This window comes from Rhipicephalus microplus, chromosome 2, assembly GCF_043290135.1.
Source record: "Rhipicephalus microplus isolate Deutch F79 chromosome 2, USDA_Rmic, whole genome shotgun sequence".
NCBI lineage: Eukaryota > Metazoa > Arthropoda > Arachnida > Ixodida > Ixodidae > Rhipicephalus > Rhipicephalus microplus.
In genome coordinates this window covers 219,621,724-219,639,792 of record NC_134701.1, presented here as the reverse complement: position 1 = coordinate 219,639,792, position 18,069 = coordinate 219,621,724, and the positions used below count along the sequence as shown (strand labels likewise).

The 18,069-nt window shown below is 42.3% G+C and overlaps 1 protein-coding gene across 1 annotated transcript in view; it reads left to right on the top strand.

Annotated features, from left to right (window-relative positions):
- Nucleotides 1-18,069, top strand: part of LOC142793763 (cell adhesion molecule Dscam1-like) — a 510,593-nt gene that overhangs the window by 465,111 nt on the left and 27,413 nt on the right. Inside the window, exons 18-20 of the mRNA XM_075885808.1 lie at nucleotides 998-1,235; nucleotides 2,997-3,095; nucleotides 16,524-16,709. Coding sequence (XP_075741923.1) covers nucleotides 998-1,235; nucleotides 2,997-3,095; nucleotides 16,524-16,709 — 523 coding nt within the window. The remainder of the gene's footprint in view (nucleotides 1-997; nucleotides 1,236-2,996; nucleotides 3,096-16,523; nucleotides 16,710-18,069) is intronic.

Here is an 18,069-nt window from a genome sequence, read left to right as displayed (position 1 = left end):
TCGGGTTAACGTCAGTTGCAGCTAGGTGTCACCTGCCGAAGTTGATTTGTGTAGCAATGCCCAAAGCTACCATCCTCGTGAGCATCAGCGCTTCATATCAACTTATCATTTCTGGTGTTCGTAATGCCCATGTTGAGGTTGGCATTGTTACGTGCCTGTAAACAGCTGCTAATGTAAACCATATACAGCTCTAAAACATCTTTGGGTTCATTTAGTTAGCGCCACTTCATGACGTTTCGCTCAATTAAAGTTTTAAATACATTCCACTTCGATGCGGATGCTTCGCACAACCTTGATTTCTAAGGTACGTGCTGTCTGCCCATTTTTGAATGGGCAATGCATATCTTCAATGTTCTGACGTGGATAAAGGAAGTCTAGAGGTAGCAGACCAAGAAGTCAAAATAAGCCAATTAATATTTATTTTTTCATTATATACAGTTTTGAGACACCGATGTGCCCATACGCTTGGATAGTTTTTGTTCAACGGTACTTTTTGACGATTTCTCATCATAGGAGCTAAAATAGGTTATAAGAGTTAAAATACTGATTTAGCTTTATCATATTTATTATCTATATCATCAGCCAGGGTGCACCTACATCGGTAAAAAGGCGTATCCCACATTCCGCTATAAAACTTGGTCCTGTGGCTGCAGCATCATTGTTATACCCGCGAGCTTTGTCTCATCTGCCCACCCAACTCTCTTTCTGTACTGGAAGTCTCAGTTCGCGTGGCTGTTATCTGCACGTAATTATTGGTATCTGAAAAGACAAATGAATGAATGTATAAATAAATTATTTTTTTCTGTCATATGATGGACGTGGCAAAGAAGAATCAGACTAAATGTTGTTGTGATTAGCACCAACCTGACTTTTACGAGGCGCGCGCGTGCATATACCATTGTGCTCCTTTGTGTAAGTTGACGATTGTATCCTGTGTTCATGGTTGTTTGTGCATAGGTTAGTAATAACAGAACCGTCTTTTTATTTTTTTTTTCAGCCGCCCCCAAACTTTTCGGCACACGGACGGATCCGTGGCTATTACGTCGGCTACAAGCCAGTCGGATCGGGCGAGTCATTCGTCTACAAAACAATTGATGTCCTGGATGGCTTCGTTCCTGAAATAAGCATCAACAACCTGAAGCGTTCCACCAAGTACAGCGTCATCGTGCAGGCGTTCAACGGCAAAGGCGCCGGGCCTCCATCTGCCGAAATCAGTGCTCAAACGTTTGAACATGGTGAACAAAAGGCAGACATCTGCACCTTTGCTTCTGTCTATAAAAAGTTTTTACGTTAAATAATGAAAATTGAATCATTAGCAATAACGTTCTCATTTGGGCTAGTTGCTGTATACTTAGAACACAATGCGCAGCTGGAAGTTTACACCCGGCCTGTGTACATCTGTTGCTCAGTAATGTCTTTAGCGCAGCCATTTATTACGTTCAATAATGGTTTTAATAAGCATGAATCAGACCAATCGTTGTTCGTGAGAGTCGTTAAACAAGCGCTTGTGCGACGGCGCGCGCTATTATCTTTCAGGCAGTCAATTATATTGAGCTGCCTCCACATGTATGGAGACAGTACATTGAAGTCCCGTTGAAGTTACCCTGTGCTATCAAATAAAAAGCAATTAAAATCACATTCTAATCAATAAATCATAGGAATATCTGGAATTTGAAGTCCCGAACTACGCTATGATTTCAAGATAAGCAGTGGGCACTCAGATCACTGCTTAGAGAATTCTTAAAGGAGCCGCTGAAATACAACCATTCTTGCCTTTTGATGACTAACGAAAACTTGAGGTTAACCCTGTACACGTTTACAGGAAAATGAATCCTTTTTGAAGAAAACTTGCTGTTTCATTTTGGGAGAAATCCTTTAAAGCAGTGTTTTACCTATTTTTATTGCTATGTTGCCATGCTTATCACAGTGGCCAAACGATCAAGCGTAAAGTGATACAGACATCCTAAAAAAATGATGTTCGTTCACGATTGCTCTTTTTTGGGGAATGTGAGAGCATTTTTATAAGGAGAATGCTATAAACGGTGGGTTGTCTTCTTTCCCTTTTTTAACCCTTCCACCGACACCTTGCAGGTTTCTGCAGAACTCTTTTGCAATACGTCTTTCCATGTGCTTCGGGTGGTCGATGAATTCCCCCTTGCGCTGTCAATTGCTAGCTTCGTAGTTAGCTCGATTGGTAGAGTGACTACCCCAGAAAAGTGTTGGTCCCGGGTTCGAACACAGAGAAGAACGACCTTTTAGGCAACTAAGAAGGTTTTTTTTTCTGAGAAATTCCTATAGATTTTCTTGTGGCTTCGTGCTACAAATGGGTGGTTGGCTTCCTTTCCTTCTCATAATGAGTCTACGTGCAATTGTTGAGACATGTTTGATGCCTTTTTGCTGACGTACTAAGTTTATGCGATAAAAGATAAATGCAGTATTATAATTCTGTTTCTTAATTTTTGCTGACAATGGGCCTGTGACAAAAGAAGTTGGACGTTTTTGCAGAAAAATAAATATATCATTGTAATCGTTTTTTATGATTGTGCACCTAAAGTAGCAAGAACAATGCACTTGTCTTCAAATGTTTAAAACATCTAAAATCTCAGTCACCGTAAACAAATAGATGGCTACTGATATATTTTTGCTGTATTTGTCTTCTTGAGGAAAACTTGGCAGTTCAATGAAAATTTCCGTACTTCGTGCAACCATTCTGCAATTTATTGAAAGAAACAAGAATAGTACCACTAGTATCATATGATGAAAAGTTGTTTTGAGGTACCATTAGTTCGTAATGCTTACATCTGCTACAGTCATAAAACGATATATTTTGTTTGTTACTAGCATGAGGCATAAGTATTCATATATAGTATTTCGTTTTGTGCCACCGATAACTGAACAATTCCGATGAGTCAGTCCTCCACTGCATTTGCTGCTTAACTTTGCCAACAAACGTTCTTCTTAGCTGTTTTTTTTCTCTTGGATGAATGACGACACAGATCCACCTCTTCCTCCCGTGATCCATGTTGTGTCTACATCCACAAGTGCTGTGACGGTGTCTTGGGATCTGTCATCGAAAGAAGCGAATCCAATAACAGGTGTGTCTGCGTTTCTTTTTTTTTTGCCTCTTGCGTAAACGAGCTGCCATGTAGTTCTCAAAGAAAGCTCGAAGAAGCCCATCTTAGGTTACATGGTGAACTATGACAGAAGAGCATCATCAGAGTGAATACAATTATATTGAACGGTCGGGTAAAGTTACGACAAACGCGTGACTGAACTACGGTCAACACCATCTAATAGGCATTTATGTATGCCGTTTTACATCTTTATTGATATATTGAATACATTGATAACAGGAAAAGTGACAAAAATACAAAACATTCTTAATACATCGGGAATAACAGAAACAGACATGTAATTGTAGAAGAAGTTGGCACACTAAAACAAAATAACTTAATCGAACTAACAGAAAATAGGGTCAAGGACCGCATTGGAGACATGTGAGTTTTAACTGTATATAGGGCAGTAACTGTCACATAAATTAAAAGAATTTTGAGTCAATCAAAAAAATTATGTTGCACCTGGACATTGAACCTACAACTTCAGCAGAAAGAGACCTATGCTCTAGAACTAGAGATGTAACGATGGAGAAATTTCCATCCTCCTTAATAAATTTTTATATTTCTCTAATGCTTGGGGTTGAACTTCTATCCACTTCATTTTCTTTTTTAACACGAAAGTGTTTCATACCGAGGTTCACTACGGCTTCGCTGACCTACTTTCGTCACAAAGTGACGTTGAAAAATATACACTAAAACACTGTAAATAAAAAAATTCGATGGAAAAAAATTGGGGGACCCTCAAGCTTCACCTTTAGGCGTTGAACGCAATAGCGAAATCCGGCCCCTAGTGCGCCCTTCCACCGCTAAGTGCATAGTTATTGATATGTTTTGTTACACACACACACACACGCACGCACGCACACACACGCACACGAACGCGCGAGCACAAGCGCGACGTATATTACTGCAGGAACTGTGCATTGTGGCCACTTCCCTCTGCAAGAACGGCACTCTGCCGTAGTCGAGACACGTTTTTCACAATCTCTCACAGATGGTACACAGACACACACACACACACGCTCGCGCGTGCGCGAAAAAGTTTTTGGTCTAAAGCAAGAGTCACGTGGCCTCCAAGATACAGGCCGCTGGCTTGCCATCTGGGAGGCATGAAGAGTCTCACAATACCTCACAGATGGTAGAACATGATCTAGCGTTTGCTGTTTGGTTTATCAATGCTTCTGAAAGGCATGACAATTTTTTTGCTAGGTGGACATAGTCGTCCATTTTTAGAGCTGTTTGAAAGTCCCTGTGTGTTTTTAGTGGTGATAACTGCACTATCCCGGCCTTTTTTGACGTATTTTTATGGCCTCCCAAATGCACCTAAAAATTGCCGAATGGGCTCGTTTTCGTCGTGACACATGTCGAACAAAATGCGCCAAGGAGACTCTTTCCACTACATGGCATTTATGTACTGTTTTTGATCTATGACAGCTGCAAGTAACGTCGTGTCTTTGTGGTAGAAAGCCTACTTGCCGCGCGAACGGCCCGGGTTCGATCCTCAATGGGACCAAAAAGTTTTATTCTTTCATTTATTTGCTTCTCTCTCAATTTTTCGCTCACAACGAACTGCGCCGACGCCGACGGCCGAACTTTGCAACATTATCTCTTTAACGCTATCGCGTTAATATCTGGCGCACGGAATCGAATTAGCAACTTCTCAATTCTCAGCGTGTGGTGTTAGCCACTACACAACAAAACGTACGTCGTCTGTTGTGCTAACGGCAAGCCATTTATTTACACCACACACTGTTTGGCAGTCCACAGAGCTTCGAAACTTCAGTGCGTTTTAGTTATCAGCGGCGAGATGGCATGACGACCTCGTGTTTGACGTGCTCTCAAGGTCGCTGCCCCTATAGTACCACGGAGCATCGTCTCTTCTGCGCGCGCGTTTATCAGACTCGTAATTCGGGAAAGTACGAAGGTCACATCGCACGCTGCCACGGCCGCGTTTGCGAAAGGAACGCGCTGCTGACACATGACGCAGGAAGAATTGTGACAGTTGTTAGTCCGCGTTTGTTCTGTGCGTGCTTTCTCTTTGAGCATTGCGCAGGAAGTTCTTGAGCTGCTTGCCATTACTAATATGACTTTGCAATTTGTTACTGTTTCTGAAACAATCTGTAACAAACGCTCAATTACCTTTGTAAAGAAAAGTTTCACTTTCGTGTGATACTGATTGCTACCCAGGGAGATCAGCCACGTTTTTTTTTCATTTAGGTGATAACCGCAGTTGAAATATTCATGTGGGCAACCCTATACGTCCCTTAGATTGACTGTCGACCATATTCATTAGATTTTGTCTTGCATAAAAAGGAGATCTTAACCGATTCCACCTTTTTCATTGATAAAAATGAAATAGGAGCGACAAGAAGCTATGACGTCCTGCCCATGGCGGAGTGACCAGTGACATCACACGCGCAATAATTTTGACATACAAGTCCTGTACCTGTATGAGAGTGCATTCGTGCGCTTACAGTTTTTATTAGGGTAGATATGGTAATTTTCTATTGCAGCACACTTCGATATACGACGGCAATACTTGTTCGTTTGCCTACGATAGATTGTCCCTAATAAATATTTGTCGCCACCTGCCATCAACAGTATCAAATCCTCGGGAACCACAAATCATTTGAACCATTTTTTTTCTGTTAGTACATTCCAGCGTCGATGAGTGATCAAGGTGTTCGTCAACTCATGTGGAAAACTGTGTCGCTTCTCATCAGCTCAGCGGCTGTAGGAAGTGTATAACAATTCAAAAATTAACCAAAAGCGCACCGAAACATAAACAGGCTGAAGTAGAAAGGACACCTTGTCAAATTATTGGTGCGTTTAAGAAAAAGTTTCAAAAAGAATGTCAATCAAATGACCCAACTCGACATCCTCTCGAGGTGTATATTGCTTTAATAAACTAGATTGTACAGCCGAGGATGACATAAATGCCTTTAAATTATTTTTTCGCTCCGTCATGAAAGTCGGCAAACTTCACTTTGCGAAAGTGTACGTCGCAATTGCAAACTTCACGCGAGATGGGAATGTCGCCCGACTGAAACATGGTTCGGGAAGCTTTGTCTCGAGTCCTCAAGAACACAATCATGCTAGACAGGAAGTAGAAGTGCTTCCTAAAAGCTAGCCGCTTCCTGGCTGACCATTCTCTCTGTTCAATTATGCTAACCATCTTCCACTTCGTGCAAAGATACGCCATTATTATTCAGTTAGCATTTGCTGTTCGACTAGGTGGCGCATGTCTATAAACAATAATAACAAATTTCACACCACCGACGAGCCCCGCCGCGGTGGTCTAGTGGCTAAGGTACTCGGCTGCTGACCCGCAGGTCACGGGATCGAATCTCGGCTGCGGCAGCTGCATTTCCGATGGAGGCGGAAATGTTGTAGGCCCGTGTGCTCAGATTTGGGTGCACGTTAAAGAATTCCAGATGGTCGAAATTTACGAAGCCCTCCACTACAGCGTCTCTCATAATCATATGGTGGTTTTGGGACGTTAAACCCCACACATCAGTCAATCAATCACCGCCAACGTGATGTCAAAAAGAATACATAAACATCCCTGACTCCCATTTGGTGTATCCGCGTCCTTTGTACACTTCTCATTGGTGATAAGTCTAGTTTTATAGAGCAATTAGCATTTCTTACAATATTTCAGGACATCGTTTCTTTCGCATGTCAAGAACTTTCTTGAATCAATGCTATTCTGGCATTCCCTTGAACACGCAGGTCAACATCGACGCCGAAAAGAACGTGCGGTTGTTCAACAACTCGAATGCTCATACCGAGAGACGACCAGTAAACGTCATTGGTCTATACGTTTTATTAGTGAAGCCTGAAGGCTAGAACAACAGCAATGAAACGTCATGCATCTGCTCTACAGATAAAAGAAATGAAAAATTCATTTTTAGTGCTCGTGGCAGAGCGATTGCAATCTATACTATACACCTTATATATCGCATACATATCCAACACATAAATCACCTCACAGAAATATTTACCCCGCCTACCAAGAACGTCAGGGGAGTGATTCATGCTCCACAAACACTGTATGTATGTCGTCGTTTATCAGGATTGCGGCACCAACCAGCTCATTTAACGCACCCTACACCATTGTTCATCTATGCTTACGCTCACTAAAATCAAGTCGAGGCACATCCGCAACACTTCCACTTGAATGCTCTATTGACGTTTGCGTAGAGGCAAACTGTGCAAACACTCGCTTACACAGACTGAGCGGACAGCGGCCCAGATCATTCATTATACATGGATAAGCACTGGTGCTTTAGAGGGCCAGTGTTCGGCGAATAAAGAAAATGGCTGTGCCATCTAGGGCCTATATGTGCCTACTGCACTGTTCATGGTTTCCTATGTGCATTATTCATGGTAATGCACAGCTGCACGGCGCTGCCGCAGTCCGCGATGAGAAGTGGGAAATGGACCAGCAAATACAAGGCGCACGTAAAAACGCAGACGCCCACGCCCAGCTTAGGCGTTGATGTTTCCCTTGAGCCATCCGTCTACGAAGCTGTACGTTCTCGGGAACCATAAGGCGCACCGGTTACTATATGCATATATAGCTCGAATATTATAGGCTGCGCGCCAAGGTAGAAAAGCTATGTATGAAAGATGCGGTTCCCGCACGCTATCTCTACTATCTATTGGCATGCGCTTGCGCGCGCCGAGTTCATTTTCACAGGAAAGGCAGGTCCGCTGTTAGGGCGCGCCACTCAAGCCAGGTTCCCGTATCGTCAATGAAGCGGGACGCTTATACGATTTGGTAAGGCGGGCTTACACACCATATACTTGCCTGTAGGTTTCTTCGCTATTTCTGCTGATTCATAAAATATTCAGCTAACGTTGTTGGAAAAGTGGATGCGCTCAAGTAGGAAGCAGTTCACGAGTGAAATCCTCTGCAAACAACTATTCCTAGGGTTGAAAAAGTGTTTGTGCTACTGTGTGTTTTTTTAATGAGCTTGCCAAGCCTCCAAGAAAAATAATAATACAGCTCTTTTTATAGGGACTACAGGCGTGATACATAGCAAATAACTTTGGGAAACAATTTCATTATGACAAACTCCGTAGTTTGGACTTGTCCAGCTTTCCGTTACTAAGTTAGAAAGCACTGTCTACTGAGCTTGCGAATTTCCAAAAAATTGTCGATGTTTCTTCTGCCAAAGCCGACAACAGATCTCACTTATGCCAGAGAGTTATATCACACGATGGTCTTGCACTGAAACTATTAAGAAAATATCTAACCACTCATCTATTGAATAAACGTGAACGAATCTTTGTATAAGTGCAGGGCTTCTCGTCCGTTCAACGTCATTTTACAAACAGCGTCTCTCGTATGTGTTCGTGTCATATTACTCGTGTTTGGTTATCTCATATTCTAGCTTGATTATAAAAAAACGTCGGCAGCACCAGCAGGCTTCGTCTGTTGCTAAACATATGCTGTCTTACTATCAAGTAATTTGAGGGTCCAAGAGCCAGTTTTCGTAATGAATACTGAACAAAATCACAAGATCAGCCCGGGCAGGTTACCATCAATTTTCGCTTTCTCTATTATCGTTTTAATTTCACTGGAAACGTTCGGTCGAGTAACGTGACAGGCAAGAGATACACGCCACACCACACGACTTGGTACATCGCAGTAACCACGCCACCGCCTCTCCCCTTGTACTCCATTGGCATTTCCCTTTCCTTTTCCTGAATCGTACACGGGGTAGAAAACACTATGCTACGCTGGTTACGCTTGCAGAATATTAATTCCACCTCGACATTGAAAAACAGAACGAATTATGATGAAACTGTGTGGAGGAGCGAAACTTCTTTTGGGTAGATGCATATCAGTTTATTTTTGTGGTGCAAGACTGTCAAACACATGGAAAAGAAATCAGAGTGCCGAACAGACGTTATCAGAGAATATGATCCACATCTAGCGTTCCAAAGCCCTGGAAGTTAAACAAAACAAGATCGGCTCATGTTGAAGGGGCTTTTCTTTCCTTTTGGTGGGTCATAGGCTCTCTTGCTGGCCATGTGTTTTTTTTTCTGGTGTCCTTATCGGGATGTTCTTTTGAAGAAAGCTTCATTTTCACAGCTTCAAAAATATTTTTGCTCTTTTCTAATGGGGAAAGGAAGAGCGAAAAACTTCAAAGATATTTCACTTGAAAACTCCAGACGCGCTCCATTCTTTCATTTTAGTACGAAATTTAATTGCGGCGCCACAGCTCCTTAATCTTTCTCATGAAGTTCGATCGTGATAAGACGCTATCACGCTGCTCGCGCTGTACGCTGCGAATGTGATGGAAAGCATGAGAGGCAGAGCCAAGAAGAATGGTGACATGATTCGATGTGCGCTGGTCTCCTCACGCTCAGGTTGAGGGATCCGCTTTGTCTTCATTATTGCGCTTGAGCTCGTAGCGAGCTTGCTTGTTCTGGAGCGTGTCGGCTTCGTCTTCATTAGACTTTTTTTCTGTGGGCACTCGGCTCCTCATATTTCTAGGACGGGCCTGCCAACAACTTGATTTATTCAGAGAATGTGCATTTGTAGTGCCAGAAAAGACATATTTGTTTAAAATAATTCTGCATGTGTCTGAACACCTACACTTTTGCTTTAGGAGAGACCAATGGGTGAGTTCAAGTGTATCAGAGCCAAAGGAAAAAAAATTGAGGCATCCTCGCGTAGTAACGCCAAGCCAGAAAGACGCGCGGTGTTAGGTGACCGTTTTTGCTTTACTTTATTTACCTCTTTGAATCTTCCTATCTCTTTGTTTTTCTCTCTTCTGTTGGCTTTGATCTGTGTTTATTCTGTTTGTTTCGATTTCCTTCGGGCGTTCTCTATTTCTTTCTTTTTCTCGCTCTTTCTCTCGTCCTTCCTTTTAGATTACTTTTCTTATCTTTCACTTTTTACTTCCTTTCTCTTTCAAACTACCGTCTCACTCTATGTTTCTCTGTCTCTGTGTGACTCACTCTCGTTATCTCTTTCGCAATGTACCATTCCTTTCTTTTTACGCTATGCTTTACACTCTCCCCTCCTCCATGCCCCTTCCGCACCCTCGTGTTTTTTCTTTTACAACTTTTGTTTATTATACTATACTATAGGGCATTATATCCTCTGCTAGAGTGCCTGAATGGACAAGTGGATAAGACACTCGCCTTCGGAACGTGAGTTCGAATTCCACCTCGCTAAGGAACTTGTTCTCGCCATAAATTTATTCCTCCTTTTTGTGCATCTTTCTTTCTCTCCGGGTGTCTCTGTATTCGTTGGCTCGCCCATCTAATGTATCGCACATCGAGAAAATTGGCGCACGTGTTTCGGGAGTGGAGGAAATCATCGGCTTAATTACTCAGCAAAAGTAAGAGGGGCACAAAGATGACAACCGCTTCGGTTATCTGCTTCTGGCGCACGGCACAAGCATATGCCACTGTGAAAGCATGATCACTTCACATTTAGAGGGCAGCCCCTTAAAAACTGACGTTGCGTATTTGGGTGGTGTCTCTCTCACATTTTCTTTACTGTTCCTTCCCTCGATCCTTTCTCCCACATATTTCCTCAATGTGGAGTAGCATACTGGTTGTTCTAAAGCAAATAACATCCATGCCTTCCATCCCTCTTCTGATGTATTCCTTTTACATATTGAGATTTCTCGTTCAGACCTGCAAATAAGCGCTTCTACGAAAGCCACACAAAAATTTCGGCAGCTTACACACTGATGTCTGTGGAAGTATCCTTTTACCGGTTGGAGTTAAAAAAATAGCAGATACCACGTACAGTGGGGATTGATGATATGCGAAGCACGAATGAGGAAGGTTGATAGGTCACTTTAAAATTAGCACAATGTTATGACGTGGAGGTAAATAATGCCATACATGACTGCCGTGTCATGATTATAATGTTTCGATGTGTCGTTTGCCTTCATCATCTATTCAGGGCACGTGATACCAAATTTAGTATATGTGGAGCTAGCGAAATGGCCACGAGCACGCTATGAGCGTGGTATGTTGTCTTGTCCTTACATGACAGGCGTCTCACGATTATCATATTTGCACGAGTCATATTTTTTTGTCATCCCATCACGTCACGTAACACCAAACTTGATGTATGTGGAGCTAGCAAGACGGCCGCGACCGCATCATGAAAGGCCCAATAAACTCCAATGTAGCGTTCAAACGCCACCTATGAAAGACGGTGTGTAAGTGTGCGAAATCACTACAGCGTTACTTCAAGGCACTCAATTTTTTATTGAACAAAAGTAATGAGATGACTCTTGAATTTTTGTGTTATCTTAACTCATCATAATTGAGTTGTAATATAATATCTCTATACCCCGAAGTCCTTGATATTTGCTTTAAACATGAATAGAATAAAACCTCAGCCTCTGAATAAAATGAAAATTCATCGTTCGTTATGTTTATTTTGGGCGAAGAAAAAATCTGCGTTTCACGTTGCTTGCAGGATGCTGCATGTCGCACGGCTCGTCGAACGTGGCAGTGCTTTCGGAAAAGAGATCATATGCAACGGTACACTGCAGAATGAAGTTGAATTAACACAACTTTATCATGCACAAGGTTTAATTCATCCAAAGCTCTATATATCTCGCTCGTACTCAGGCTCTCCTTGATGGAAATGGCAAAAGGAGTGGTGTACTGAATTGCGTACGTAGCCTTTCAAAGGGTTAGTATCCTTAATGCTAACGACATCAAATGCAAAGTGTCAAGCACGCATTTTTTTAAACAAAGAGCACTAGTCTCCCCTGAAGCCCCGGTCACAATCCATTCACGCATGCAAGAGGATAGACACGTGCGCCGCGTTCACTTCTGACCAAACCCGTCTATATAGACACAGGCTTTTGCCATTCATTCATTCATAAAACTTTATTAGTGTCCTGAAGCCCGGTCTTTTCAGATCAAGGCGGGCCTCGTCCACGTCGGTATTGTCAGGCCGAGCCTTGTGCGTCATCGTGAACCTTCTGGACTGCCCGTAGCTAATCTTGATAAGACTCGCTTTGCACAAAACTGCTTTGGAATCAACGAAGCGTCCATCAATATTTAGTGAATCAACTGCATTTTTAAATGCGAAGCATTTCTTGGCGACCTTCGGTGACATAAAGCGTATCTATCTATCTATCTATCTATCTATCTATCTATCTATCTATCTATCTATCTATCTATCTATCTATCTATCTATCTATCTATCTATCTATCTATCTATCTATCTATCTAGCCGCCTACGACATTTACCTCTCCTGGCCATTTCGATAATGGTACCGATACCAAACTTGGCATGTGGTAGCATGACTGTATGACGAGCATAACTGACTAGTCATAACTTAAAATAATGATATGTATGGCCAGGGTGTCATGATTTAAATTTCACGGTCTTGATGCTCTTGCGGTGGTTTCGTTCGCATGACATGTTGCAAAACTGGTATGGCATGGCATGACTGCATGGGGAACACAAGTGACGGAGCCTAACAAGGAAATCATGGCATGCGTGTCACGTAACATCATGACTACACGCCACACTTATAATGCGCTTGCGGCCGTTTTGCTTGCGTCACATTACCAAATTTGGTATTGCAGTACGTGAATGAATTACGAAAGTATGTGACTGGTGAAAAACATGATAAGCATGAGATGCGTGTCATGTAACAACAAGACTACATGCTACGCTCATGATGCGCTGACGGCTGTTTCACTAGCTTCCCTTAAACCAAATTTGGTATTACGGAACGTGAATGGATGACGAAGATGAGATACTGGTGCAAAGATGATAAACATGAGATGCGTGGCATGTAACACCATGACTATATACGCCACACTGATAATGCGCTCGCAGCCGTTTCACTAGCTTCACATATGCCAAATTTGGTATTCCGTGATGCCAATGGATCACCAAGGTGCATAATAATCATGAGATGCGTGTCATGTGAGAACGTGACTACATGCCATATAGTCGAGGCACCAATACATTTCGACGTGACGGGTGTGCTCGCCGGCGTTCAGTTTGTCGCGTCACGCCGGCGTTGCCACGCCAGGCAACGGTCCTGCCATATACTTGCCGGCGCGCGCACCACTGCGCTGCTTTGACGCATGCACGTTTCAGCGCATCCGGCGTCCCTCCGTCACGAAAAGATGGAGACGCAGTGCTGTCTGAGTAACGTATCGGCGCGAAATGCCGAAATGCAGCATGTCGCATTTCGCGCCGGTTGCCATCGGGCTGCGACGATGGACGCTGGTCGCGACTGGCGTCAGACTATAGAGTGCTCGCGTTTTGCTAACGCTGCGTCACTGTGCCCAGCGCGCGCACGCGTCAACGCTACATTGGAGTATATTGGGCCCTTCATGATGCGCTCGCAGCCGTTTTGCTAGCTCCACGTGTACCAAATTTGGTGTAACGTGACGTCAATGGATGACGAAATATATAACTGGTGCAGTCAAGATAATCCTGACACGCGTGTCGTGTAAAAACGTGACAACATACCACGCTCATAGCGTGCTCGTGGCCGTTTCGCTGGCTCCACATATAACAAAATTGGTATTACGTGAGGTGAATAGATAATGAAGGTAAACGACACATCCAAACATGATAATGAAGACGCGAAAGTCATGTGCGGCATCATTTATTTGCACCTCGTAACGTTGTGCTGATTGTTAAGTGACATATCAACATTTCACATTCGTGGTTCGCATATCATCGATTCCCATTGCACGTGGGATCTGCCATTTTTTTTTGTAAGTGTGAATGGATTTCTTTGTCGGGCGTCCAACGGCGTGCGCGTACCGGAAGGTGTTATCTCTTCGCTCTCAATTCCTCTGCCATAGCAACAGTTGCGAAAGCGCACTCTTATACCCGCAACCACGTTTCGCACAACGCAAATTGCATATCTAGCGGTTCGTTTCTTGTTTCCAACTCAATACTAAGGGCTCAGTCATAATTCTTTATTGTGAATGGCCACGGCATCAATAACGTGCACCTATATTTACCGACGTGTAGCGGGTACCTCATTAATCGTAGAATAACGAATAATGACCTATGGAATGCTACCCTAATTTATAACTTTATTTATTTATTTATTTATTTGTTTATTTAATTATTTATTTGCAATACTACCAGTGTCTACTGACGCTATAGCAGGAGGACACACTGTACAGGTGATATGATTGCTCATCATAGTAACAAACCAGCAATACAGAAATTTAGGGTAACATCAGCTTGACACTTCGTGCAAGAGAAATATATACAAAACATCGCATATTAACAAAATATGATGATATCTGGTGTAGCGGCTGTCCCACAAATGTCTTGTAGTAATCGACCAAGAAAGTTCAAAAATGATCTAGAAGTGCCACTCTGTGAGCTTTAGCTGGGACTGTGATGCGCAGACCTGCCATTTCCTTACTACCCATTCCGCCACACATGAATCGAAGCGCCTTCGTCGTTGTTTGCCGTGGCTCCACGTAGACGATAAGGAGTGAACGGCTTTCAAAACAGCACAGCTTCTAAGATTATGGGAAATAGTCACGTCACGCAGTTTTGATGAGACACAGAGGCTGCGTGTAGAAAACGCTCGCAGATTAGAAGAGCACCATGCATTGCACTTGTGGTTGAAAATAAGCAGTCCTTTCAGTGGTAGCGGAACTAGTAAGAAGGTATTGTCCACAAAAATGAGCAACAATAGAAGTAGGCTGCGCTAAGTTTGGTGTTGAAAAGCGAGAATGACCGAACCCTAATTTAGTCTTAGATGTGTAAAAAAAATGAAGACGACAACTTTTTTTCTTTGCTACAAGCGCTTTTTTCTGTGTGTAGCTCGACTTGTAAAGATTCTTGCACGTCTGCGTCCTAAACCTGCAGACTACTTCTGAAAGTTGCCCTGAATAAGCAGGGCATGTGCACCATCTAGAGTTAGCGAGTACACTCAAATGCAACCTGGGAGGATCAATAGGCTGACGCCATAGTTATTGATACAAGGGAGCAGTTACTAAGGCGTTACAAAGAGGGCGCCCACTCCCAAGGGTGGAAGGAGCGCTTTTAGTAAAAAAATAATGTGCGAAAAATTACGCTTGAGGCATTTAAAATGTTGAAAGAATAGTTGGTTTATAATTGGGGCACTGATAATTATTGGAAATATATTGTTTTGACTTCCAAATTAACAATAATATTCCTGCCTGTCGACTTATAATCTATATTGTAGAGAGTGGTTGTGACTGAGTGGAAGCAATGAGTAGAATTGAAACTGTAGTATCTATTTTCCAGTGAGCACTATGACAGAACTATGAGAGTGCGTTGGCGCAAGCAAGATTCAAACACACAAAACGTAGAGATATCTACGGGTCTTCTTTCTAATTATAGGCAGTAAAGCTTTTTTCTTCATATAGATAAAATATTAGCAATCATTGCGCTAACACATTCGGAAGACACTTTTCTCAAGCAGGAAGCTTTCATGCTATCAAACTTCCTTGATTTTTTGTCCAAACCACCAACACAACTTGCATAAAAATGTGTAGCTTTGTTAAAGTGAAGAATTTTTTCGGAGCTTTGCATTGTACTGTGACGGTAGCTGAAAACTCAGCGCAGAGTTGACCATGTGTACTCGTAATTTTGTTGCTTTTATTCCGTCGATTCGCCGACGTAGTCCAGCAAAAAAAGAGCTTTATTTTGACTCAGCAACTACGAAAATAACCTTTCGCCATTCAGCAATGGTCTAATATTATTTCAGATGGTAATGTAGTATCCACTGCATATGGTGTTGGGTAGCTTTGGGTAGCTATTTTTTTGTACTTTACTGGTGCTTTCTTTGCCCGCAGAGGTTTTTGAGAGTCATTATATTTGAGCTGATACTCAGCACACTCCATAAAACTGTGCCGTCTATACATAGGGTGGAAAACCAAGATCTTCCTCTCATCGGGTCGTGGTTATGCTTGAGAATATGACGATGACTGCTATTAAAAACAGATATTATACTCATAAATGACAAGGAAATTTGAATCCAGACAAAACATAAATTCGGGCGAACATCTAGACTTCAAATGACGAGAAATTGTGGACCAGTAAACGTATAATCGATGTTTCAACAAGCGGAATGGCCGTCGTCAAGCTGCTCTGGTCAAAACAACATTCCTTGAAGTTGAAAGAATGAGTAGACTGCGAACATTTTTTAATGTTTTGTTATGTGCACCCAATCGGCACATCATGTATATTCTCCGTGTACAATAATAAAAAATGGCTTCCATTTCTGGTTATTGAGCCATGAAGCTGTCTTAAACAGTTCGAACCGAAACGTTCATGCGCAGATGGTAATAAATTCACAAGATGCATACGGACTATGTCGCCACATATTTATTGAGGTGACACTTTTCTAATTACTCACATTCTGGTTCTTGTTCTGACTCATAATGTAGGATTCGTGCTGTACTGGAAGTCGGAGACGAGTGACTGGAGCGAACTGGGAGTGGACGGAGTGGCCATGTCACACACGTTTCAAGACCTGAACTGCGGCACGCGCTATCATTTCTACGCGGTGGCCTTCAACGACGTGGGTCGCAGTGAACCAAGCTCCAGCGTCAGTGCTACAACGTCTGGGGGAGGTGAGTAATCGTCTTTAAAACAAAAAAACAATAATTGCACTTTTTTGATTAAAATTATATATGAACTGTAATCCTGTATACGTGTTGTCCCGAGAGAACACGTCACATGCAACTCATTCAAAGTGGAGGAAAGCCATTGTACAGTTTAAATATTTTTGAGACAACCAGAAAACAACGCTTCAGTCAATGAGGCCAACGATTAGTTTGTTAACTTAAGCTAGAGATGAGAATTTTGTGTTTGAAAAAAAAACTGAGATAGTATGCACTTCACTCGTGCAGGATTCACTATCTCAGTTTTTCAGTTATCACTATGGTAGTTTACCACTAGCCCTAAAGAGGAGGGTGTATAACAGCTGTCTCTTAAGGTGCAGATGTTATACCTATAAAGCCGAAACTAGGGGCTCACAAAGAAGGTTCAATATAAATTGAACGCGACACAGCCAGTGATTTAAAAGAAATTGATTGGTGTAATCTTAAAAGACATAAAGAGAGCAGAGTGGGTCAGAGTACAAACGGGCAATAGGGACATCATTACTGAAATCAGAGCATCGACAAAGTCTATAAAAACTTACTGAAAGGAATCTACAGTGGATCTGCAGCCACCATAATCGTTAATAAAAAAAGTGATAGAATCCCAATAAAAAGAAAGTAAGCCAAACACAATCTCTCCATTGCTATTCACCGCATGTTCACAGGACATTTCATTCACCTAAAATTCAGCAAATCTAGGATTAGGAATTACTTGAGAGTATCTTAGTACCTTGAGATTAGATGTCATTGCTTTTATGAATAACTCAGAGGGCGAATCACAGTTTATGATTACTGAATTGAAGCCGGAAAACTGAAGAGCAGGTTTGAAGGTCAAGAGATTAATATACACAAAATTAAAGTATTGTTCAACAGATTCAGTAGAGAACGGCGCTTTACAATATGTGGCGACACAATGGAAATTTTAAAGAATACTGTCTTCTTAGGACAGATAGTAACCGCGGACCCAAACCATGAGCATGAGATAACTAGAAGAATAAGGATGGAATTGAGCACATTCGGGAGCCATTCTCAATTCATGAGTGGTAGTCTACCACTATCCCTCAAGGGGAAGGTATTTAACAGCTGCGTCTTGCCGGTACTTATCTATGGAGCAGTAACGTGGAAGCTTGCAAAAAGGGTTTAACTTAAATTGAGGACGATGCTGTCAGCAATGGAAAGGAAACTGATATGTGAAACCTAAAGAGACGCGGAGAGTGAGTCAGGAAACACTGGGGTGTTTAGCATGTCATATCTCAAGTCTAAAAGAAATAGACATGGGCTGGCACGCGGAACGTAGTCAGCAGAACCACTTGGTGATCGTTATTTATAT